General features: G+C 52.2%; 2 protein-coding genes across 3 annotated transcripts; both read left to right on the plus strand.

The window, feature by feature from the left end:
- Window positions 1-320: 320 nt before the first annotated feature.
- On the plus strand, window positions 321-10370 carry Timm50 (translocase of inner mitochondrial membrane 50). 2 transcript variants are annotated; one of them, XM_003467263.5, is made up of 11 exons: window positions 322-493; window positions 1523-1673; window positions 2195-2226; window positions 2457-2478; window positions 4731-4789; window positions 4879-4998; window positions 5528-5632; window positions 5727-5825; window positions 7031-7187; window positions 7475-7581; window positions 8501-8709. In XM_003467263.5, the coding sequence occupies exons 1-11, from the start codon at window positions 386-388 to the stop codon at window positions 8600-8602; spliced, it is 1062 nt and encodes a 353-aa protein (XP_003467311.1). In that variant the 5' UTR covers window positions 322-385; the 3' UTR covers window positions 8603-8709. The 2 variants fall into 2 exon arrangements, with proteins under 2 accessions (XP_063108808.1, XP_003467311.1); XM_063252738.1 differs by lacking the exon at window positions 7475-7581 and having other exon boundaries at window positions 321-493; window positions 8501-10370.
- A 3884-nt stretch (window positions 10371-14254) lies between these two features.
- Dll3 (delta like canonical Notch ligand 3) lies at window positions 14255-23203 on the plus strand. The gene is made up of 9 exons (XM_003467168.4): window positions 14255-14844; window positions 14962-15243; window positions 16047-16104; window positions 17623-17865; window positions 19362-19579; window positions 20385-20607; window positions 21779-22361; window positions 22575-22659; window positions 22980-23203. Exons 1-9 carry the CDS (start codon window positions 14788-14790, stop codon window positions 22983-22985), a joined length of 1755 nt encoding a protein of 584 aa, XP_003467216.3. The 5' UTR covers window positions 14255-14787; the 3' UTR covers window positions 22986-23203.
- Window positions 23204-23749: the final 546 nt, after the last annotated feature.

A 23749-nucleotide genomic window follows, 5' to 3' on the forward strand; every position in this document is an offset into this window, starting at 1 on the left:
CCGCATCTGACAATTGGCAGAGGAAGCCAGATCTCCCTCCAGCAGGGGAGCCCAGCTACCTGACAACAAATCATGCAGTCATTGGGTTTCTTCATTATGGACTCAGCCTTATCCTTGAGTAATGAGTGTGATCCCTGCCCTTCCACGCTCATTTGCAGGACGGTGTGCTTTCTTTTTGGTGAAGGGTCGCCATTCCCAAGTGATCATGCCAATTAGCACACAGGGAAAGCAGCCAGGAAACTCTTGAGGCAGTCCACCCGAAGTCGTTTGTCTGTCTCGGGCTCCCGTCCATCCGCTCCTCCTTCGCGCTCCTATTGGCCACAGCGCCAGTCGGTGTGGGTAAGGGCGGGCTGAGTGGGCGGAGCCGAATGGCGTCAGCGCAAAGATGGCTGCCTCAGCGGCGCTGTTCTCGCGCTTGCGGAGCGGACTCCGGCTTGGCGCGCGGGGGTTGTGCACGAGGCTAGCGACACCGCCCCCCCGGGCCTCAGAACAGGTGAGCCGAGCGGGGTTGGCGCCCCGGGGATAGAGGCCTCTTCTTGAAGTTTTGGACGTACACCCCACCTGGAGGGTCTGGGATGCCGCACCTCAGGGTGCTGAATGGAACGCTGCCCGCGCTTTGGGGAGCTCCCCTAGCTCCCGGGATGAACAACTCTTGCTCCCTACCCTGGATGCTAACGGTCCAGATGCATTCTCTTGACTCCTGCCTCCGTCCACGTGGGTGCTGGGCGAGGTCACTTGTTCCCCGTTGTCAGTGACCACCAGGTACTTCTAGGAGAGGGACGCAGACGCTAGGGCCTCAGTTTGGCCTTGGGAATATTTTCTCCGCGTTGCTGGTGGTGGTGAGGTAGACGTCCGGGCTTACATTCGACCTGGCTCCATGTTGACGGAGACCCAGCCATTCTGACCTCCAAGTCCATCACTTCCGTGCCCTATATCCCCAGGCCCCAGACTAGTGATTGCTCCTCCCCTCTCCTCCCCTTCCCCTCTCGTCCCCTTCCCCTCTGTACGCTGTTCCCTTAAACTCCAGGCATCTGAGTATTAACTCTGCATTCTGTTTCTTGTGTACTCTTTCACTTACTGTTACCTGCATCCCAATTTTAGGGCTCCAGGGCCTTTATTTTCCATGGCTTGTTTTCTGGGTTTCAGACTCTCCTATCCTTTTGCCTCTAGAACTCTGGGCAACCCAACCGCTTAGTTCCTAAATCCGTGGAATTTTCTCCCCAAGCAGTTTAATTTTGACCCTCTGAAGGGACCCACCTCCCAACTGGCCCTTCAGTGACACAAGGCTGGGTTTCAGTGGTGACTTTCTGACTTTTTTTTTTTTAACAGGATCCAACCCTAACTGTTTAGTTCAAGCTGGTCTTGAACTTACTGTGTAGCCCAGACTGACTTTGAACTCTTAGGGATCCTCTTGCCTCAGCCTCCAGAGTGCTATGAACTTCCTTACACCAGAGTAGGGGACAGAGTATTAGTACTTTTTCTTGCTTGTCTGCTTGGCTGATCTTCCCTCTCTCCACTACAGGCTGCAGAGATTGGGAGCCATGGAGGTGCTAAGACCCAGGGGTCACAGCAGCAGTCAGGCTCAGAAGGTCCCAGCTATGCTAAAAAAGTTGCACTCTGGATTGCTGGTTTGCTGGGAGCCGGTGGAACCGTGAGCATCGTGTATATTTTCGGTGAGGGACACAACCTCTCCTCAATTTTGTTCTTTTGGCCTCCTGAATTCCATTGCAGGGAATTCCTCTTTCTGCCTTCCTCAGTTGGTGGGATTTGGACATCTATCTTACAAATCATAGTAATTTCCTTTCTCTTCTGCTTAAGGTTCTACTCACTTTATTTGGTTCCTATACCATGCTAAAGGAATCATTTGGTAGAGGGTGAAGTGGGAAAAGATAGGTCTGGACCAGCTTCTTACGTTACGTCTTCCCTCAGCTTCGAAAATTCCAACCCTTCACTTTATTCATTTCTCAGAGACTCTGCCTCAACTTTTTTTCTTTAAAAAAACTCAGAAATTCTGGCTCCTACACACACACACACACACACACACACACACACACTGCCCTCCTTTGAATCCAGGAAGCCGTGCACTCTTGCCTTCTCCTCAGATCCACAAGTCCAAGCCCCTTGTCCTCCTCTGCCCTGAAGACACAGGAGCCTGTACACAAATTTCACTGACTCATTCTTGTCTCCTTTGCAGGAAGCAACCCTGTGGATGAAAACGGTGCCAAGGTGAGAGGAGAGGGTCCCAGAGACCTTACCTTACTGGGAGCCCATCTTGGGGGTATGAGGGTGGGCTGCCTGTTCCTGCTAGGCACATTTCTGATCTGAACTGAGCCCCAGCCTCTCAGGCTCCTGTGTCTTCTCTCAGGGGCAGAGTTCCTTTTGTGAGTTCTTTCTCTGGGTGCTGTGGCATCCTGTTTCTCTATATTAAACCTTCCATTTTTCTCTCAACCTCTTAGATTCCTGATGAGTTCGACAATGGTGAGTAAATACCACACATTCTGGGGGGTCCTCTGGCCTTCCTGACTCTATCACTTGTGGGGATATTGTCCTTCCTAACTGGTGCCCCCCTCCTCATACTCCATAGTGATGTGGGGAGCCAGCAGCTGGATGGCTGGGGGAGGGGCATTAAAAGTCCCAACCCCCTAGGGGCTGGGGATTTAGCTCAGCGGCATAAGCGCCTGCCTTGCAAACAGGCAGTCGTGAGTTCGATCCCCGGTACCGATTTAAAAAAAAAAAAAAAAAAAAAAAGTCCCAACCCCCTTCTCTGGCCTCTCAGCCCAGGAGCAGATGGTCTGAGACAGATTGGGGGAGGGGAGCCTATGTAGGAGGGCCTGAGGAGTTGGGCATCCTATCCCCAGACACAGAGCTTCCTGTGCTTTAGATCTGAGCATCTGCAGCCCCTTACCCCCTCCTCTTTATGACAGCCTCTTTTTTTTTTTTCCTGTTAAGCCTCTGTACCACTAACCATCCAGCTGCTCATTTCCAAAACAATGCCTCCTTCCTCCCTCCCCTTCTGGTTAACCAGCTTTTGGCAGGGAGCTTTGAAAAATTGGGCAGTGGAGAGTAGTTGTCAATTCTATCACACCCCCCTTCCTGGAAGAAAAATAAAATTGGTGGGTCAGGAAAGCCACCTGTTTGTGCTAGGGAAGTTTGCAAATAGGCTTGTTAATACACCGATTGTTTTACACTGGGCAGGTAGAGTATGTTGTTTTACTTGAACTGGGGTAGAATTTTACTAGTATAAGTCAATATACTGATTTAAATTGGTCAGGGAGACATGCAGGTTTAAAGTGCTTAGCTAAGTGGGATAGCATGTGCCTCTAATCCTGTTACCTGAGAGAGAGACAGGAGGATCACCCTGAGTTTGAGGCCAGGCTGTGAGACTCAAAAAACCAAAAATCAGGCCGGGGTTTTAGCTCAGCAGCCTAAGTGCCTGCCTTGTAAGCATGCGGTCGTGAGTTCAATCCCCAGTACCAAAAAGAAATCAAAAAACAAAATCAATCAATTATATATGCTTACTGATTTAACTGGTTTTTGTTTTGTTTTTGGTTTTTGTCTTTTGGAGATAGAGTCTTGTTCTGCTGTTCAGGCTGGTCTTGAGCTCACTTTGTAGCCTAGGCTGACCTCCAATTTGCAGCAATCCTCCTGTCCTAGTCTCCCAAATGCTGGGGTTTAGGAAAGTACCACCACGCCTGGCCTGGTTTCTGTGTTGTGGTTTTTAAGAGGCGTGTGCCAGACCAAAAGTACGGTAGTGAAGCAGGCACTTATGTAATAATTGACTGTTTTAAATGGAATTTAAGCCCAGGTTTTTCATTCCCAGTCCTGTTGATACTTGGGACCAAATAATTCTTTGCTATATGGGGGCTGTCCTGTGTGTTGTAGGATATTTAGCAGTGTCCACTAGATGCCAGTACTATGGCAATCAAGAAGGTCTGTAGTTACTGGGCATGGTGGTGCATGCCTATAATCCCAGCAGTTGAGAGGTGGAGGCAAGAGGATCCTTACAAGTTTAAGGCCAGCCTGGGCTACAGAGTGAGCTCTGGGTCAGCCTGAACTGCATTGTGAGGCCCTGTCTCAAAAAACAAAACAAAAAAAGATCTCCATTGATTGGGTATGGTGGTACATGCCTATAATCCAAGCACTTGGGAGGCTGAGACAGGAGGACTGCTGCAAGTTTGAGGCCAGCCTGGGCAAGTTCAAGACCAGCCAGCCTAAACTACATAGAGAGACCTTGTCTCTAGAAAAATTTTTTAAAAATCTCCATACATCGCCAAATTTCCCAGGGGGAAGAGAGGTAAAAAACTTCCTAGTTGAGAATCAGTGGTTTGACGCATACAGATATGGCTACGTACTCACTGTGGTGTGATTTGACTCAGTATACCGATTTAAAGCAGATTTAGAAGGCTCGTAGTTCTGTACAAAGTACTAGCATATTGTCAGTGAATTTATATGTATGTATCTTTTTAAGTGAGATACTGTGTAAACATTCTGCATTACATGTGGCATGGTGTGTGGATATAAGTATTCAAGTTAGAACTAGGTAGGTGAATAAATACCTTTGTTCCTACCTGCCGGTATGGCATTACTTTCTTCCTTTAGATCTAGAAATAAGTTCAAACCAGTTGGGTTTGTAGACCTGTTTGTATCTGGTAAATCACAACCCTCTGGCTTAGCTGGAAGACTGAGCAGACCCTTATCTTGCAATCCCTTTGTGCTTGGCATTCTCCTAGATCCAATTCTGGTACAGCAGTTGCGTCGGACATACAAATACTTCAAAGATTATAGACAGGTGAGTAGGGGCCTAACCCAGTCCCTGTCCCTCTCGCCTGAGCCCCTGGCTTCTCTGCTGAAAACACTTGTCTTCTTCCTCTCCTGCAGATGATCATTGAGCCCACCAGCCCTTGCCTTCTTCCAGACCCTCTGCGGGAGCCTTACTACCAGCCACCATACACACTCGTCCTGGAGCTCACTGGTGTCCTCTTGCACCCTGAGTGGTCGGTGTGTCCCGGGGAAAGCAGCGGGTTGGGGATGGACCTAGGAAGCCAGGTCATGATGCTGTGGGGAGCAGCCCCAGCTCTGCTGGCCTTGGGGAGGAGGAGTCCTTTCCTGCTGCCTCAATTCCCTCAGTACTCACCTTGTAGGGTTGTCGTGAGTGTGCCTTGGCACACAGGAAGTGTGCCAAAGGAGTCAGCTCTTCACCGGAGTTGTAGTGCTTTCCTCTGATCCCAGCACTCTTGAGAAGTTGAAGCAGGAGAAACATAAGTTTAAGCCCACCCTGGGTAACTTAGACCCTGTATCTAAAAAAGAGATGGGGCTGTAGCTCAGTGAAAAGGCCCTGGGTTCAATCCCTAGTATTGAAAAAACAAAAACCAAAAAAGCTCTTGTTCAGACTCTCACTCCCAGCTCCTATGCTCCCGAATCCCCCAAGAACAGAGAGAACCCTGGTTCTGGGAATCCTTCAAGCAGGGTCTGGGGCCTCTGTGGGCCTCCTAGCTTCAGTGTTTCACTGTCCTCACTGTCTCCTCAGCTGGCCACTGGCTGGAGGTTTAAAAAGCGCCCAGGCATTGAGACCTTGTTCCAGCAGCTTGCCCCTTTGTATGAAATCGTCATCTTTACTTCAGAGACTGGCATGGTGAGTTTGCAAGGTAGAGCAGCCCTGGCTGGTGTGATAGGTGTGGAGAGCTGCAAGGCCAGGGCCAGCTTGACCTCTTCTTGGTTTTTCCTAGACTGCGTTTCCACTCATCGATAGCGTGGACCCTCATGGCTTCATCTCCTACCGCCTTTTCCGGGACGCCACGAGATACATGGATGGGCACCATGTTAAGGTGCCATGTGGGGGTTACATGAGCCTTGGAGTGGATTTAGGGATGCCAACACTGCCTGAGAGAAAGAACACTCAACTTCAATCCCATCGTCAACCCTTCTGTAGTTCTGCCCAAAGGGAGTCATCTTGACAGGACATGAGCCAGCTTCCAACTTGGAGGGGTGCTTTTAGGCTTTTCTTTCCCCCAGCATCTGGGGAAGGGGAATTGGGGAAAGTAGATTCTCCCTAGAGAAGATAGTTGAGCTGGGCCTGGTGGCTCATGCCTGTAATCCCAGTACCCAAGAGCCTGAACCAAGAGAACAATCTCCAGGAGTTTGAGGCAAGCACCTTCCCTCACCCTGTTTAAAAAAAAAAAAAAGACATCTGGGGCATGTCTATAATTTCAGCACTGTGAAAGACTGATGCAGGAGCATTGCAGGTTTGACCCCAGCCTGGGCACTTTAGCAACTTAGCAAGAACCTGTTTCAGGATTTTAAGCCCTGTAACTGAGTCTATGACTGAGTGCTTTGGAGACTATAATTAGCATAGCTGCTTCCATCCTATGTTTGGGGTTGGTGGCTTTTTTTTTTTTTTTTTGGTACCTGACCTCGAACCCAGGGCCTCACAGTTGCCAGACAGATGCTGTGGCACTAAACATTCCTGGCTCTTGGGGTTGGTTTGTCTTGAGATCTGTTCATATCAAGGGCTCTGGGTCTGGCTACAAGTATCTGTGTGTCTAAGTGTAGTTCATGTAGTTCAGGCTGGCCTTGAATTCACTATGTAGCCTAGGCTGCCTTGAACTTATGGCCATCCTCCTGCCTCAGTCTCCTGAGTGCTGGGGTTACAGGTGTGTGCCACCATGTCCTGCTTATATAGGTCCTAATGGACCTGGGCATCTGTGTTGTTGGAGTTTCAGCAGTACATGGGCTGTGGTCAGGGGTAGTGTGTGTGTGTATGTGTATCTACCCTTGTATTGATGTGGTTGCCTGCACCTCTTTCTGGGAAAGAGGTTCTCTCACCTGTGGTGTATCAGTCACCTGGCCAGCGTCCAGTTCCTTCCAGGGAACCTCTGAGTCAACACTACATGAGATGCTGGTTCTTGAGTCTGTGCAACTAATGCTCCAGCTCTCTGAGAGGCTGAGACTGTGGTGATGGCAGTGTGTGTGATGCTGTGTGTGTTTGTGGCAGTGGGAGCACAGGTGATGATGAGACTATGACTACTTCCAGGACATTTCATGTCTAAATCGGGACCCAGCCCGGGTGGTTGTTGTGGACTGCAAGAAAGAAGCCTTCCGCCTACAGCCCTACAACGGTGTTGCCCTGCGGCCCTGGGACGGCAATTCTGATGACCGGGTCTTGTTGGACCTGTCTGCCTTCCTTAAGAGTAAGGTTGACCTCTAACCTCTGACCCCAGCCCTTGACCCTTGAGACTATGACAAGCGCTTGATTCTGGCTTGTGTTGTGAAACAGCAGTCAAGGTACAGGAGTCCATGAGGAGCTTCTGGAAGATACAGTGCTCTCAGGCACGCTTAGGGGGTTCAGTGGAATGTTCAGGGGAAACTTTCAGAGATCAGGAAGCATTCCAGGGAGTCCTGACCCCAGGTCTAACCTTTGCCCAGTGTGTGCCCCTCCACACTCAGCAGCCTGACTGACCCCTTGTTGTGCCCACAGCCATTGCACTGAACCAAGTGGAGGACGTCCGGACTGTACTGGAGCACTACGCTCTGGAGGATGACCCGCTGGAGGCTTTCAAACAGCGACAGAGCCAGCTTGAGCAGGTCGAGGCACAGATCCCCGTACTGGGGGCCACTGTTACAGTCCCTGGGACTGTAACAGCCTGTCTTGTAGCACTGTTGGTCCTGCAGCCTAGTCTCAGAGCAGGGGGCAGGAATCACAAGTGGCTAGCATGGTCTGGAGAGAGGGCACCCTAGATGATCAGTCATTATGGGGCACCATGTAGACGTGGACCGACAGTTTAGATCAAGTCTGCAAAGAGGGATCTTGAGCCGTGAGGTTAGAGAAGGAGTTTACTAGTCTTGAAGGGATCCTGGCAATTTTTGGTTTTGTTCCCTTATGTTTTTGAGACGAGTCTCACTATGTGTAGTCTAGATTGGTTTTAAACTTGAAGTCTTCCTGCTCCAGCTTCCTGAGTACTGGTGTTATAGATGTGTGCCACGTGCCTGGGGACTGTAGCAATTGGAAGTGGGGCAGAGAGTATAGATTGAGTCTGAGACAAGCCAGAGTGCAGGAAGGCTGAACCATGGGGTGTAGGACAGTGTGACCTGCTGAAGGCTGCTAGGTTGGGGCTTGGCTTCCTACCATCAGCTAGGTTGGATAGGTATGGGGTCTGCGATAGGTTCACAGGGGCCCCTGGGATCTGGAGAAAGGGGCTGTGAGCATTTGGGCTGCAAATGAGCATTTGAGAAGTTGCTGAGGTTCAGGGCTACAAATTCAGACCCTGGGACATCAGTGTGGTGTCTTCAGAGCTTGGAGCCTGGGGACTTGGACTGACCCCTGCCAGTGTCTCGAGTGGGAGCAAAGGGTCAGGACCCTCAAGTGTGGGGTGGTGGGGGTTTGGTTGGGGAGGAATCTGGGCTAAAGGAAGAGTGGCCCCCAGGCTGCATGCTGGCCACGTAAGGGTCTGGGAGGAGGCTCTGCCCTCTGAGCTGACTCTCCTTTTTCTGTCCCTGGCCCCAGGAGGAGCAGCAGCGCCTGGCCGAGCTCTCCAAGTCCAACAAGCAAAACCTGTTCTTCAGCTCTCTCACCAGCCGCTTGTGGCCTCGCTCCAAACAGCCCTGACCACTGGGCCTCCTCAAACTCAGTGCCTGGGTCTACAGGGCCCCCAGGGCTCCCAGACCAAGGCTGGGGCAGCCACCGGTCCAATAAAGTGCATCCCAGATGCCACAGCTTCTGTGTCTGCAGTCTCCAGCTGGGGCGTCGGGGTGAGGTCCTGTCTTGGCTGACCAGCTGCTGAATGCAGCAGGTGATTTGTTGAATCAGGGTTCTTGACGCTGGCCTGGGAATCTGAAAGCCCTGGCTCTTCGCTCAGCCATGTCTTCCCACGTGCTGCATGATCTGCATAGGTGCATCTCCCTTGCTGGCTCCACATGCCTGTGTGTGGAAAAGTGAAGAGCAGGGTTTAAAGACGGGTAGCTGCGCGGAAATGAAATCTAAGCTCTGGTGGATCAGCGATTGCCACATCTCACAAGAGCAGCAGCTGCTCAGCTGTAGACCGCTGAGGCCTGGGAGAGGGCTGGGTCTGCGGTCATTTGGTCTCTGGTTTTTAACAGAAGACAGAAACCAAGATTTTTACTGTTTCATTCTCATTTATGTATTTATTTATTTTTGGAGGCATGTCTTACTATGTTGTGTAGGCTGCCTTTAACAGGGCTCAAGTGATGCTCCTGCCTCAGCCTCCTGAGTAGATGAGACTATAGATGGGCTGTCATGTCAAGCTAGAAATTAGGATTTTAATACTGATTCTCGTGCTTTCCATTTACTTATTTGGTAGTGCTGGGGTGGAACCCAGGGCCTTATGCATGCTAGACAAGTGCTGCAGTGTGAGCCTACCTCAGCCCACATGGCCCTTTTACTGTAAGCTCTCCGATTCGAGGAGTGCTCGGCAGTGGCACTGTCTGTGCCTGTGCTATTCAGTGTGGTGACCACCTGCCACATGGACTGTTAAGTACTGATCCGTGGCTAGTGTGAGTGGCGAACTGAAATTTTATTTTTGCTGAGTGTGGTGGTACACTCCTGTAATCCCAGCACTTAGGAGGCTGAGACAGGAGGATTTCTGTGAATTTGAGGCAATCCTGGGCTCCATAGTGAGTTCAGGACCAGCCAGCTTGAACTACATGGACCCTGTTTCAAAAACCAAAAAAAAAATTGTAAGAGAAATATTTGCAGTCCTGCGGACTGAACCCAGGGCTACTCTATACTGAATTAATCTCCAGCCATTTTATTTTGAGACAGGGTCTCTAAGTTGCCCAGGCTGGTCTTAAACTTGTACTCCTCCTGTTTCAGCCTCCCAAATACGAGGGATGATAGATGTGCACTGCTGTACCTGGCATGCACTGAATTTAATATTTTTTGTGGTACTGGAGACTGAACCTGGGGCCTTTGTACTGAGGTATAGTTGTGGCCCTTTTTTATTTTGAGGCAGGGTGGGTTTTTTTTCTTCTTTTTTTTTTTTGGCCGGGGGGGGGGGCTATTTGTTTGTTTCGATTTTGAGACAGGCTCTGCTCCACAGTTTGTGCTGGCCTCAACTCACTGCAACCCCCTTGCCTCAGGCTGGGGGGCATGCGCCACCACACTCGGCTCTTTTGCTAAATTGCCTAGTTTGTGCTCAAATTTGTGATCTTCCTACCTCAGCCTCCCAGACTGGTGAGACTAGGTGTGCACAACTGCGTCCAGCTCTGAATTTTTAAATAACTTTTTCCTTATTTTTGAGACAAGATCTTGCTATGTACTTCAGCCTGGCCTTAAATTTACTGTGAACCCAGGCTGGCCTCAAACTCATGGCAATCCTCTGAAGGTTTAAAATTTAAATAAACACACATGTGCCTTGGCTTGTGCATTGGTGAGCACAGCTGCGTTGAGTACTGGTTCTACACCAGTGGTGGTGAACCTATGGCCTGCCGCAGCAGGCAGTTCCCACTGAGAACTCTGAAAGGTTCATGATCATGTTCTAGACTGTTTAGGCTTAAACCCAGGCCGTGCCTGCCTTGTTGGCTGTGTGGTCATGGCAGGTTACTTCACGAACTGCCAGTGTCTTCCTACATCCGTAGAGTAATAGTTCGTCCAGCCTTGGCCTGAGGTCCAGGTACGCCCCCTCCTAAGCACCACAGGGGTAACTTCATGAACCTTAGGTGAGATTTTTTTTTACCAATATCGGGGATCGAACTCACGACCGCCTGCTCACAAGGCAGGTGCTTATGCTGCTGAGCTAAATCCCCAGCCCCAGGTGAGATACTCTTGGCCTCAGTTTCCTCACCTTTTTAGAGATGACATGAAGTTAGTACCTTAGTAGAATGGTGGCCAGGAGTAATGAAGCAATCATTCCCAGGTTATGATCTTTGCTGCTGTTTCATAGGATCATTAAAATGCATTTGAAGCCATGGTTCAGGTGCCACCTGCGCACTCTGGATTATACAAAGAGCTCATCATTAAAATCTGCCCCACAGCCTCCGGCCCAGGGAGTTAGGTCCTGTAGAGGGGTGTCCTGTGTTCTCAGGGTGTCCCTGCATGGGGCAAATTGGAAATCAAGGAGAGCCCGTTTGCTGTGCACATGGCTTTGAGAGGTGGAGATGGTGCCCTAGTGGGAAGCAGAGGTGGAGATGAAGCTTTCCTTTGTGTCTGTAGAGTGCCATCCTGGCAGGAGCTGTGGACGGGGAGGGGAAGCCAGCCAGTGCTAGCCAGTCACGGGGATGTGCTGTGTCTCAGCCTAAGAGGCCTTTGAGTGTGGCTCAGACCTGTAAGCTCCCGAGGGTGTGAAAGGAAGAAGTGTGTCCACTGACTTGGGGATTAACGCTCTGGTACTCGGGGCAGCTGGGGCTTCAGTGCCCACCAACGCCTGCAGATCTCTCCACTTCAGTGGTGGCTCATCCTCAGTACTGTCAGGTCACACCTGCTAGAAGCTGGCAAAATAAAGGGGAAGATTTGACACCCACATGGCCTCTGAGACACACATGGCCTAGGATGTGTTTCTACAATGTTCTGGGCACTACAGCTGCAGAGTGTCATACAAATAATCCAGTGGGCACAGGCAGGATTGTATCAGCATTAGGGCATCCCCGACAGGTTCTGAATTCTCTGGTCCCACTGCACAGGTGCCCCCTGGCCGTGGACAAGGCTTTCACATCTGCTCCCTCATTCAGTAGGTCTTAATACTAGTCCCTTATTCATTCACGTAGTCACACATGAGAACATGAACTGTCCCGTCTGGGCACAGGGGTGCAGCAGTGAATGAACACAGAGAGCTCAGTTTGTCAAGCTGGTGTTTCCATAGAGGCAGACAGTGCTCCAAGTATTCTTGGTAATAAATCCATAAGCAATAACTGGTTTGGGGGCTTCAAGTCTAAGTTGATTGGAATTGGTAAGGGAGGCCTTGTGGGTGGTGTGTTTCAGCAGAGCCCAGGATGAAAAGAGGTAACAAGCCATGGAGCTATCTGAGCATGCCAGGCAGGCTCATTTCAGGGCCTTGGCACTTGTTTCCTACATGAGGGGTTTCCTTCCAGATCTCTATGGTACCTTCCCTCCTATCTTTTAGGTCTTAGCTCATTTACCATCTCAGCATGGCCTTCTGTGTTTTCTAAGGTTAGTAATAAGGAAAAGTCCTAAACAGCCAAAAAGATGCTCAAAAATCCCTTAAGGGATACTTTACACACGTGACACACAAAACAGTCTTGTACATCACCACTGTACCTGACAAGCCCCCAGTAAAGGCTTTCTTTATCAGTGTAAAGGATGACACCCAGTTTTTAAATTTTTAAATGTTTTTGAGATGGTCTCACTGTGCAGTTTGAGCTGCCTTGAACTCACTTTGGAGCTGGTTTCAAACACACCAATCCTCCTGCCTCAGCCTCCTGAGTGTTGGGATTACAGGCGTGCCCTACCATGCCTAGCTCTTGGCTGGCTATTTTTAATGACTTTTTTTTTTTTAAACAAAGGAGTACTCAGGCCTTATATGTTAGGTAAGGACTATACCACTTTTATTTGTGTTTTTTTATTTTTTATTTTATTTTATTTTGTTTGTCTTTTTCATTTTTATTGGTACCAGGGATCGAACTCACGACTGCCTGCTTGCAAGGCAGGCGCTTATGCCGCTGAGCTAAATCCCCAGCCCCTTTTTTTGAGTTTTTTGAACTGGAAATAAAACTCAGGACCTTGTACTTGCCAGGCAGGCACTGTGCCACTAAGCTATATCCCTGGCCCAAGGACTACTACTAACATACATCCTTAACCCACCCCACCCCCTTTTTTCTGTAGTCTTTTTGAGACAGTGTCTTGCTACGCAGTTCAGTCTGGCCTTTAGCTCATTTTGTAGGTCAGGCTGGTCTCGAATTTATAATGATCCTCTTGCCTCATCTTCCCTGAGATTACAGGTGCACACTACCATGCCCAATCCTTAGTCCTTTTAAAATTTTTGATACAGAGTTTTGCTGTTTTGCCCAAGTTGGCCTCGAACTTGTGATCCTGCTGCATTATCCTTTTGAGTAGCTGTGATTACAGCCGTGCGTCATCGTGTCCAGCTGAAATAGTTTGGAAAGTCTCAGACCTGGAATCTATTACGTTCCCTAGTTTCTCCAAGTAGAAATGTGCCTCTTCCCTTAATGGGTTCTAACGGTTGCTTAGATTCTGTGAGAATGACTCCTGAGAAGGGGACTCATTCTTCCGACCCATCCAGTGCCAGGCCTCCCTTGTTCCCAGTGATCTGGGTCCACAAGGACTGGCTGGAACCCTTGGGACCACAGAACCTATCTGAATAGGAGGGATGTAGAACAGCAGCCCTCGAAAGTCAGCCTTAGATGCTCACGAGATGTGTAGAAGGTACCCAGAGTTGTTGGAGTCTATGCAAGAGGACATGGTCAGATTTGTGTTTAGAAATATCCCCAAGGCCAGAGTGGCCAGGCTAGAATATGGAGGCGTGGGCAGGTCCTCGCGAGTAGGCGAAAAATTTTAAAGTTCCATTCCTTTTTTCTTTTTTATCGGTACCGGGGATCGAACTCACGACTGCCCTCCTGCAAGGCAGGCGCTTATGCCGCTGAGCTAAAACCCCAGTCCCAAAGTTCCATTCCTTTAAAGTAGCAAGCATTCTTGTATGCCTGGCTCTGCCAGTCTCTGCAAAACTAGTATGTAGATAAAAATCTTGCCCTAAAATTACTCACCTCGTAATATTGCATTTTTTTTTACTCTGGAAATGAAAAATAATTTCTTCCATTTCACCGGCTTTGCCCAGCGCCTGGCATGGATCATGACGGGGGCCCGGAACATCTGCTCCTAACTGGCTTTATTTGTCGTGGTCCTGGAATACTAAAGGGCTTCTGGGGCCCCGGGGTGATCCCATTCACCCTAGGGTCGGGGAGCGGCCGGGGCCCCTAGTACTTGCGGACGAATTTCCTGCCCGTTTGCTCCTCACACCTTCCGGAGACCAAACGGGCAGCCCAGCTGCGGCCGCTGGGCAGATGGCGTCATTTACATACAGCTGGGGGTCCCCTCGGAGGAGGCGGGGCCGCGCCCGGCGTCTGCTGCGCCGGGTGCTGCAGGGCCTAGGACTGAGGCTTTGTTTGGGTGGGGGAACACGCGGGCGGGCGACTGCACACACATGCAGTGGTCCACAAAGAACCCTGGATTTTCATCCACATTCGCTCACAGCTCCTCCCGTGGGCCTCACAGACCCAACACACACACACACACACACACACACACACACACACACACACACACACACACACACACACTACCGCTCGCACACACTGCCAGCTGGAGGCCCCTGCACAGACCACAAAGTCGCAGGTCCGACAACTACCCAGTTGTGAACACATACACACTGAGTGTCACACAGTCCGTGAAGTCACCTGCACGACTACTTGACCGCTCAGGTGTAGCTCAATCACGGAGAATTTAGAATCACTTACGAATCACAGTTCCAAGCTCCTGTGGAGCCACGCACACAATCCCTCTTAGACACACGCTCCAGTACCCACTGCGCACAGCACACGCACACGCAGACCCTTAGAACCCTGTGAGGCCTCTCGCACAGCCTACACGACCCAGCCACACTCACAGCCCGCTAGTTTCACACGGGATCTCACGCTGCCCACCTCGCTAGACACCATCTCCAAGTTGCTCCCGCACGGCCCACCTCCCCCAACCCCTCCCCCGGGGCCCTAGGAGCCCGAGGCTGCCTGGAGGGGCGGGGCCGTCGCTCAGATATAAGGCCCAGGAGCTGCAGCAGCTGCGACCCCCGAGCCCCCTGAAAGGCCATGGTCTGCTCGCCAGTATCCCGGTGGCTAGTCCTGGTGCTCCTTCTCCTTCCCCAGGTCAGAGCCGGGCGGGAAGTGGAGTGGGAAGGGATAAATGGGGGTGGGAGCGGGGGAGGGGGGAGATCTGGGCCTTCGCGGCCCCTTGACTTCTTCCCACGTCCCTTTCCGCTCCAGGCACATCCCGCCGGTGTCTTCGAGCTGCAGATCCTTTCTTTCGGGCCGGGCCCGGGCCCAGGGCTCCCACAGTCCCCCTGCAGCGCTCGGGGCTCCTGCCGCCTCTTCTTCAGGGTCTGTCTGAAGCCAGGGGCCTCCGAGGAGGCCGCAGAGTTCCCGTGCGTCCTAGGCGCGGCGCTGAGTGCGCGAGGACCCGTCTACACCGAGCAGCCCGGAGCTCCCGCACCTGACCTGCCGCTGCCCGACCGCCTTATGCGCGTGCCCTTCCGGGACGCCTGGCCGGTGAGCCCAGCCCTGGGGCATCCCGTGTGCTGGAGTGCCTAACCCTGTTACACCTTCTCTGGTTTCCAAAATCCTAACTGTGCAGGTCTCCTCCATGTCCGTGACAAATTCCCCGCTCACTGTACCATCTGGACTTTATATTCCCAACCCCTGGAACCTTACCTACTGGAAACCCAAATGTCCTGATGCCAGCTCTGCAGACTGGGGCTCCCACGCCCCCAGGACCCTAAATTCACTCTCTGGAAACCCTAAATTCACAGAACCTTACCTTGGCTCCTTGGGGGATGACTAAAAACTGGGAGCCTCATCTTTATCCCCACATGTCCTTGCACTTAGAGACCCTCCCATCCTGGGTCTTGGGGACCACTACTTTTGTATCTTTTCCACTCCCAGTTCTTCCATTTGGGCTTGTGTTCAGCTCAGTATTACCTCCCAAATCCTTTTCCTCATCCCCACGGTCCCAAAGGCACAGAGATGGATAGGTCAGAATTTGCATGCTAGACTTTTGTCTTGGGGGGAAGGAAGTGACTCGCTTTTGTCAGCCTCCCTTTCCTCAGCTGTAAAATGGAACAACCCTGGTACCTCATGACAACCCCGCATCTTGGATGAAGTCCTTGACACACAATGCTCAACAAAGAAAGTCAAAGATTCCTTTCTTTCCTGGGGCCACTCCCCTGGCAATTGCCCTTTGCTTGCCCATTCCTCGAATTGGCTGCCACTCTGCACGCCTGGACACTGCTTTTCATGGAGTTTGTCCTCACCACCTTCTATCCATTCCTTCTCCTCCCCGTCTCCCCAACCAGGGCACCTTCTCCCTCACCATCGAGACCTGGAGAGAGGAGCTGGGAGAGCAGGTGGGAGGTGAGTGTCTTCCGGTTTGGGACTGTGGTGGGGGTTCAAGGCCCAGTGTGGAGTCCAGGATGGTGACCTAGGGTTGTCTGTTTTAGGGGGCATTTGTGGGACTGCTGGGCCTATGCTGTCATCACAGCTCCTGGGATGTTAATAGTTTTAGGGCTCTGGATGTCCCTCTCAGGCTTGGCAATATCCTGTACTGGGTGTGGAGTCCTGAGTCCTGGTATAGGATAAGCGGCTCCAGTCCAAAAATTGAAATCAAAATACTGCAAATTCAATTTCTTTTCTTTTCTTTTTTCTTCCTTTTTTTTTTTTTTTTTTTTTTTTTTTTTTTTTTTGCAGTGCTGGGTTTGGAACCCACATGCTAGACTAGTGCTCCACTACTGAGCTATACTTTTCGAACTCTGACATGATGCCACTAGCAGGAAATTCAACACTTGACTTCCTGTGATAACATGCAGTCAAAATGCAGGCACACTTGAGCAGAGGTTGGCGGCACATGCCTGTAATCCCAGCACTTGGGAGGCTGAAGCAGGAGGATCACTTTGAGTTCAGTGCCAGTGTGGACTGCATTGTGAGTTCAAGGCCAGCCTGGACTAGATGTCTCCAAAACAAAACAAATAATTTACTAGTCCATGTCTGATTTTCAGAACCCAGGGTGCAACAGGAGCTACTCCAGGGTACTGTGTGTGAAACTGCCATCTTGTCCACACAGTGTCTACAGAACCCTGTGGGATGTGACAACTTCACCAGGGAGAATAGTGAGCAAAGCCTTCAGGATATGGAGTGATTTTGTCCTTAATTTGAGAAACTTGCTGTGTAAGGCTCACAGTGGGCTTCTGTCACCATTTTGATATAGAAAGCACCTGTGACGCAATGTTGGAGTGTGACATCCTTGCTCAGGGAATGGTGTCACCTTCCAATATACCAAGGTCTCAGGCAACATGGGTAATTTATATGTACAAATTGGACTCTCCACCACCGTTTTGATAGAGGAAGTCCTTGAGGTACGATTTGGGTGTGCTGCGACCTTACTCAGCAGATGTGACTGTGGGTGCACAAAGAGGTATCAAATGTCACTGGGCATTAGCGGTCCTCTCCCTTTTTCATTCCCTCCTTCCTTTTTTCTTTCCAGTGGACGGAACTTAGGGCCTTCACACTGGCCACACCCCTCCCCTTTAATTTTACTTTTTATTTGGAGACTTTTTATCTCGCTAAATTGTCCAGGCTGGGCTGAATTTGTAACTTTTCTGCCTCAGCCTCCCAGAGTGCTGGAATCACAGGCATGCGCAAACAAGAGTATTACATTTGCTACGAGACAAATTACCGTGGTGATGGAGTTTGCACCCTTGCTGAGGAGGGTAACTGTCACCTCCCCTGCGGGTCAGAGGACCCTCAGGGTTCCATAAGGGTGTCTTCTTTTCACCATAAGCGCTGGGGAGAGAGCGTGAACCGACGCGCTCGGTGTCTGTCTCAAGACCACCGCACTGGACCACCGCACCCCTGCACCCTCGCTTCTCCCCGCAGAGCCCGCCTGGAGCCTGCTGGCGCGCGTGGCCGGACGGCGGCGACTGGCAGCCGGGGGCCCGTGGGCCAGGGACGTGCAGCGCGCAGGCGTCTGGGAGCTGCGCTTCTCCTACCGCGCGCGCTGCCAGCCGCCTGCTGTCGGGGCCGCGTGTGCGCGCCTGTGTCGCTTGCGAAGCGCCCCCTCGCGGTGCGGCCCGGGACTACGCCCCTGCACGCCGTTCGAGGACCAATGCGAGGATCCTCGTGAGTTCTGCGTTTAATCCGGTCTCCCTCCACCTCCTGAATCCCAATCCTCAGGCCTCCTCCACCCAGCTACCTTCTTTGAGGAACTGGGGGCTCTGGGCCTGTCCCTAGCACCGTTCATGAGCTCAGCCCCCTCCTATCATCTACCTGCCACCTTTGGGGAAACTGAGGACCCAACACTTCTCTCCAAGTCTGCCTGGGTACTCCAGTCTCCTCCCCTCATTCAAACACTTTTCTTGTTCCAAATAGGAACCTCACATCATTTCTATGCTGATAGCCCCATTTCCTCCCCTGAGGCTAGGACCTCCCAAAACTTCTCTGGTTTTTTTTTTTTTTTTTTTTTGGGGGGGGGGTTACTCGCAATCGAATTTAGGACCTCAAGCTTACCAGGAAGACGCTGTGCCGCTAAGCTATATCCCCCGCTGCTCTTCGAGTTCTGAAACCCTCCCTACTCGAGCTGGAGAGCTTCAGCAATGTCTCCCAATCTCCCCTCCCCAGTGTTCTTTTTCCAGGGACTTCTGCCTTCTCCCTCCCTGAGACTTCAGGCCAGAACCCATTTCTTCTAAAAATTATTTTAGTTCATTTATTATATTTTTATTTTTGTAGTGCTGGAAATGGAAGCAGGGGCCTATCTCATGCTAGGCACTCTACCACTGAGCTACATCCCCAGATCTTTTTATATTGAGACAGAGCCTTACAATGTAGCTCAAGGGGGCCTCAAACTCATGATCTTTCTGCTCCAGCCTGCTGGTAACTGGGATTACCGGGGTGTGTTGCTTTTTTCCTCGGCACTTAAAACATTTTTTTTTAACTTTAAAAAATTGTTAGTTTGCCCATGTGGGACTCAGGCTTGCTATCCACCTGCCTCAGCTTCCCAAGGGTGGGATTACAGGTGTGCATCACCATGCCATCACCGTCATTCCTTTTAAAGCTTGGGATCCCTACCTCTACCCTGGGTCCCTCAGACCAGTGATGGAGAACCTTTTAGAGCTTTCAAAGATAACACTGGGGCACATGTGTGACAGGTTTGCCTCCACTGCTTAGGCCCTTTCTAGATTTCAGAGTACTACCCCCCCCCCAGCTAATCCATTTCCCAAACCTGCCCTAATCCAAGACCCTCCCACCTCCCCTGGAAAGCCAGGGGTCCCTTCCCAATCCAAGAGCCACCTCCATCAATCTCTCCAGACTCAGATTTGGAAGCCCTTACCCCCATCCTGCTTCCAAGCCAAGAACACAGACTTGAGGTGACCGGGCCTGGGTTGAGAGCCTCATTCCTGTTCTCCTTAGCAGTGCATCTTCCCTTACCTGTCTGGGCCTCAGTTTCCATCTGTACACTGGGGCTGTGCAACACTATGGAGCCTAAAAGGTTGTCTGTCACAAGGACAAGGTTTGGTGGCATGTGGAGAGCACTGGGAACCTTCCTGCTTCCAGTCCCCTGACCCTGACCCTGGCCTTTTTCCTGTCTCTGCCCCCACCCACCTCTCTGCCCCCCACAGCCGTATGCCTAAAAGGCTGCAGCCCGGAGCACGGCTTCTGTGAGCAGCCGGATGAGTGCCAGTGCCTGGAGGGCTGGACTGGGCCCCTCTGCACTGTCCCTGTCTCAACCAGCAGCTGCCTTGGGCCCCGGGGCCCGTCCTCTGCCACCGCTGGATGCCTCGTACCTGGGCCTGGACCTTGTGATGGGAACCCTTGTGCCAACGGGGGCAGCTGCAGCGTCAGTATTCTCACTTCCTCCTTGTCCCGAGTTCCCAGTGCACCATCCTTGGGGATCCCTGAGACACCAGCTGGGGCGAAGTCTGGGAGTAGGTGTCCAGGGGGGCTTCCTGGAGGTGGGCAGCCTGCATGTGGGGCCTTGAAGTAGGATTTGGTGGTGGGGATGGGATTGAGGAGCAAAGGCTGGGTACGTGGCACTGAAAGCGGGAATGACCGAGTCCTTGGCTGCCTGCTGAGGTGAGAGGGGTGTGGTGGAGACATGGGAGGAGGCTTCCTGGGACCAGCCCAGTGCCTGACTTGTGCAGTGTGCTGGTTTGGCCAAGGGGAGGTGATTGGCGAGGGTAGGCCAGGCCAGTGGTGTGGCAGCACGAAAGGCAGAGAGGGGACTGAGCTTGGTGTGTGTGCTGGGACAGAGGAGAGCCTGGATGCTGCTCCCCTGGGAGGGTGAGACACACTCAGGTTTAAGGTAGAGGTGGGGTGGGGCTGGGAGAGAAGCCTTCGGACAGGAGGTGGGTTTACAGCTAGGGCTCCAAGTAGGATTTGTCTACATGGCCAGTTCTAGGAGGGCAGAGCAAGCAGGTGGCATTAGACTGGCACAGGCCAGAGGTGGGGGTGGCTGCTCTGGTGCCCGAGCTTCCTCCATGGGTCACACATACAGAGGGTAATCCTGGAGCAGGGCGAGGGGCCATCAGGGAGGAGTCCAGGTGAGGCCCCTGCACACTAGACTTGTTGGGTGAAGACCCAGAAGGGAGATGGGCTTCTGCTCCACGGAACCTCCTGTCCGAAGCCCTCTTGCCCCTGCCCAGGAGACGTCTGGCTCCTTCGAGTGCACCTGTCCCCGGGGCTTCTACGGGTTGCGGTGTGAGGTCAGCGGGGTGACCTGTGCTGATGGACCTTGCTTCAATGGTGGCTTGTGTGTTGGGGGCGCCGATCCAGACTCTGCCTACGTCTGCCACTGCCCACCTGGTTTCCAAGGCTCCAACTGTGAGAAGAGGGTGGACCGGTGCAGCCTGCAGCCCTGTCAGAATGGTGAGGCATGGCGGCTACAACAGTGAGGATGGGAATCCTGGCTCTCCGTCCCACTTTCCTCTGCCAGCCCATTTGTTCTGTAAAGCCGGCAGAGCTGTTCCCTACCTCATAAGAATTTAGTGAGCATTACCACGTGTCAGGCCTTAACCTAGGCACGGCAGGGAATGAGACAGAAAAACCCGGTCCTCTTGAAGTGCAGGAGGTGGGAATGTGCCTCAGGTGTGGCTGGAGCAGAGGGAGAGGAGAACCCTGAGAGCAGAGGTCAGGCAGGTGGTGGGCAGGTCTGTGCGGCCTGCAGGACTCTTGATGTCACTTGGCGGGAGGTGGTGCCATAGCCATCTGAGTGGAGTACATAGCTTCTCTCTGTGTAGAGGCTCAAAGATTAAATGAAGGGCTGGGGACTAAGCTCAGTGGCTCAAGCACTTGCCTGGTAAGCGCGAGGTCATGAGTTTGATCCCCAGTACCAAAAAAAAAAAAAAAAAAAAAAAGATTAAATGAGATCTCAAACACTAAAGGCCTGGCACAGCAGCACGGTGGTGCAAGTGGATGTAATGATTCTCCAAAACCACCAAGCACTCTCTGCACTCTCTGGACTGACTGGTACTGGGGACACAGCAGTAACCAGACCATCTTTGGACCCTGCCCTCCCCTCCTGGGGCTGCCAGCTGTCTGCCCCAGGGCTCATGGCCTGGCCATCTTTTGTGCCCAGAGTGAGCAGGACTGTGAGGAGGGCCTCGCAGGGTCTCGCAGGGCAATCGGGGCGGTTGGTGCAGTGGGGGATGGAAAGGAAGAAAAGTCAGGGAGACTTCTTGGAGGAAAGGGCGTCTGAGCAGACCTTTAGCTACGGGAGAGAGGTGTGAAAAAAAAAAAAAGACGCAGAGTGAAGAGAGGATGCTGGCTGGGACAGAGGCCAAACGGTTCAAAGATGTAGTTCTGGAAACTGTTAACTGTAAGTATGTCTGAAGACGAGAGAAAGAGCCAAAGAGGTGATGCAGGATGATTCCAAGACTTCCTCAGGCAGAACCAAACACCTGCCCTTTTCCAAGCCAAACCCATGAGGCTGGCTGGTCCTTCAGCTGGAGAACGGGGACGTGGGGTGGGGACCGCAGGGCTCCGGGCGGGCCGAGGTGGGGGCCTCTCGGACGCTCCCCTGACGCCCCCTTCCCCACAGGCGGGGTCTGCCTGGACCTGGGTCACGCCCTGCGCTGCCGCTGCCGCGCTGGCTTCGCGGGGCCTCGCTGCGAGCACGACCTGGACGACTGCGCCGGCCGCGCCTGCGCCAACGGCGGCACGTGCGTGGAGGGCGGCGGCACGCGCCGCTGCTCGTGCGCGCTGGGCTTCGGCGGCCGCGACTGCCGCGAGCGCGCGGACCCCTGCGCCGGGCGCCCCTGCGCTCACGGCGGCCGCTGCTACGCCCACTTCTCGGGCCTCGTCTGCGCCTGCGCGCCTGGCTACATGGGCGCGCGCTGCGAGTTCCCGGTTCACCCCGACGGCGCAGGCGCGGTGCCCGCGGCCTCGCCGGGTCTCGGGCAGACGGATCCCCGGCGCTTCCTTCTGCCGCCGGCTCTGGGGCTGCTGGTGGCCGCAGGCATGGCCGGCACCGCGCTCTTGCTGATCCACCTGCGCCGCCGCAGCAGCCCTGGCCGGGATTCTGGGTCCCGCTTGCTGGCGGGGACCCCAGAGCCATCGCTCCAGGCGCTCCCTGATGCATTCAACAACCTGAGGACGCAGGAGGGTTCCGGGGATGGCCAGAGGTGAGGGCCACAGTCATGTGTGCCTTGTCGCTTCTGGCTGTTCTCACCCAGCTCCCTAATTATTGGTTGCATCTTGATTGGCCTCACCTGTGCCCTGTTTTGTACTCTTCGGTTGGGTCATTCCCGTATTCCCTTATCATCTTTGATGGGGGGGGGGGCACGACAAGAGCTGACAATACAAGGTCTCAGTCCTTCCTTTCTTTCTTTCCACAGCTCGACCACCGGTTGGATTCGCCCGGAAGATGGAGACTCGCGATCGATTTACATCATATCCGCTCCTTCCATCTATGCTCAGGAGGTAGCTGCGCTCCTGTGGGATCAGCACACACACCAACACATACTGGGCCAAGGAAGTCTTGATTTTTCTCTAGCCGCCCTCCATTCTGTTTGTGAAACAAGGATGGTAGCGCCTCGGCAAGGGCTCTGTGTCCACTTTTCAGTGCTGACAGTCCTGTTTTGCTGTTGTTTAGGCTACTGGCCAACTTCAGTTTGGAGGCCCAGGGCTAACGAGGTCATAATGAGAACCTCTCCTGGAGAGGCAGAAGGGAACCAAAAGAGCCTTTCCTAATGTGTCTCACTCATTTTTTTTTTTTTTTTTCTTCTCGTTTCATTTTCTAGGCCTGACCTGACCCTCTCTCAGCGCCTGAAGACAGAGCCTGGATATGTTTGTTGTTCAGTGTTACCCAATCTCTGCCCCACACACTCCGGAGTGCTAGCTGAATGGGTGGCTGGGAGAACTTCTGTTGGAAATTGTACATAATGGTTATTTATATCCCTTTTTTTTTTCCTCTTCCCATCTCACCAGAAACATCTTTATAAAGACTCTTATTTTTTACCAAGTATTCCAGGCTTGGGGCTTTGTATATGTTATTAAGGCTGAGGGGTAGCTAGATGTGGTGGCGCATGCCGTAATCCCAGCACTTGGAAAGCTGAGGCAGGAGGATCACTACAAGTTTAAGACCCTCCTGGGCTACGAAGTGAGTTCAAGCCCAGTCTGAACTGCAGAGTGAGACCTTGTCTCAAAAAGGCAAAACAAAACAACCCCAAAAAAAATGAGGGGAAGAGATTTGTTCTGGAGAAGATAATAGATGGGTTATATTGCAGGAGTCAACCATTCAGATTGGTTGAATAAAGAGATTTTAGAGCCAGGTGTGGTGGCACACACCTGTAATCCCAGTGTTCTGGGAGCTGAGGCTGAGGTATCAAGATTGCTCCAGTGTCTTAGCCAGCCTGGGAGACCTAGTGAATTAGATACCAGCCTGGATACATACCAGCAAGACCCTCCCTGGGAGAAGAAGCATTCTGTAAAAACACAGAAGTATAACAAATTTAGTTTTGCAGATCTTAACTAGCTTTGTGACTGAATCAGGAAGCAGTCAGTATTAAAA

The sequence above is a fragment of the Cavia porcellus genome, unplaced genomic scaffold (assembly GCF_034190915.1).
Source record: "Cavia porcellus strain 051 isolate PalLab524CR breed Dunkin Hartley unplaced genomic scaffold, mCavPor4.1 scaffold_7, whole genome shotgun sequence".
Classification (NCBI taxonomy): domain Eukaryota; kingdom Metazoa; phylum Chordata; class Mammalia; order Rodentia; family Caviidae; genus Cavia; species Cavia porcellus.

Excerpts from the sequence above, each read along its gene's own strand:
- Timm50 (XM_063252738.1), top strand. The coding sequence starts at position 386 with ATGGCTGCCTCAGCGGCGCTGTTCTCGCGCTTGCGGAGCGGACTCCGG. Across the intron at positions 494-1,522 it reads CCCCCCGGGCCTCAGAACAG|GCTGCAGAGATTGGGAGCCA; the intron begins GTGAGCCGAGCG and ends TCTCCACTACAG. Across the intron at positions 5,826-7,030 it reads TGGATGGGCACCATGTTAAG|GACATTTCATGTCTAAATCG; the intron begins GTGCCATGTGGG and ends GACTACTTCCAG.
- Dll3 (XM_003467168.4), top strand. The coding sequence starts at position 14,788 with ATGGTCTGCTCGCCAGTATCCCGGTGGCTAGTCCTGGTGCTCCTTCTC. Across the intron at positions 16,105-17,622 it reads GCTGGGAGAGCAGGTGGGAG|AGCCCGCCTGGAGCCTGCTG; the intron begins GTGAGTGTCTTC and ends TTCTCCCCGCAG. Across the intron at positions 19,580-20,384 it reads CCAACGGGGGCAGCTGCAGC|GAGACGTCTGGCTCCTTCGA; the intron begins GTCAGTATTCTC and ends GCCCCTGCCCAG.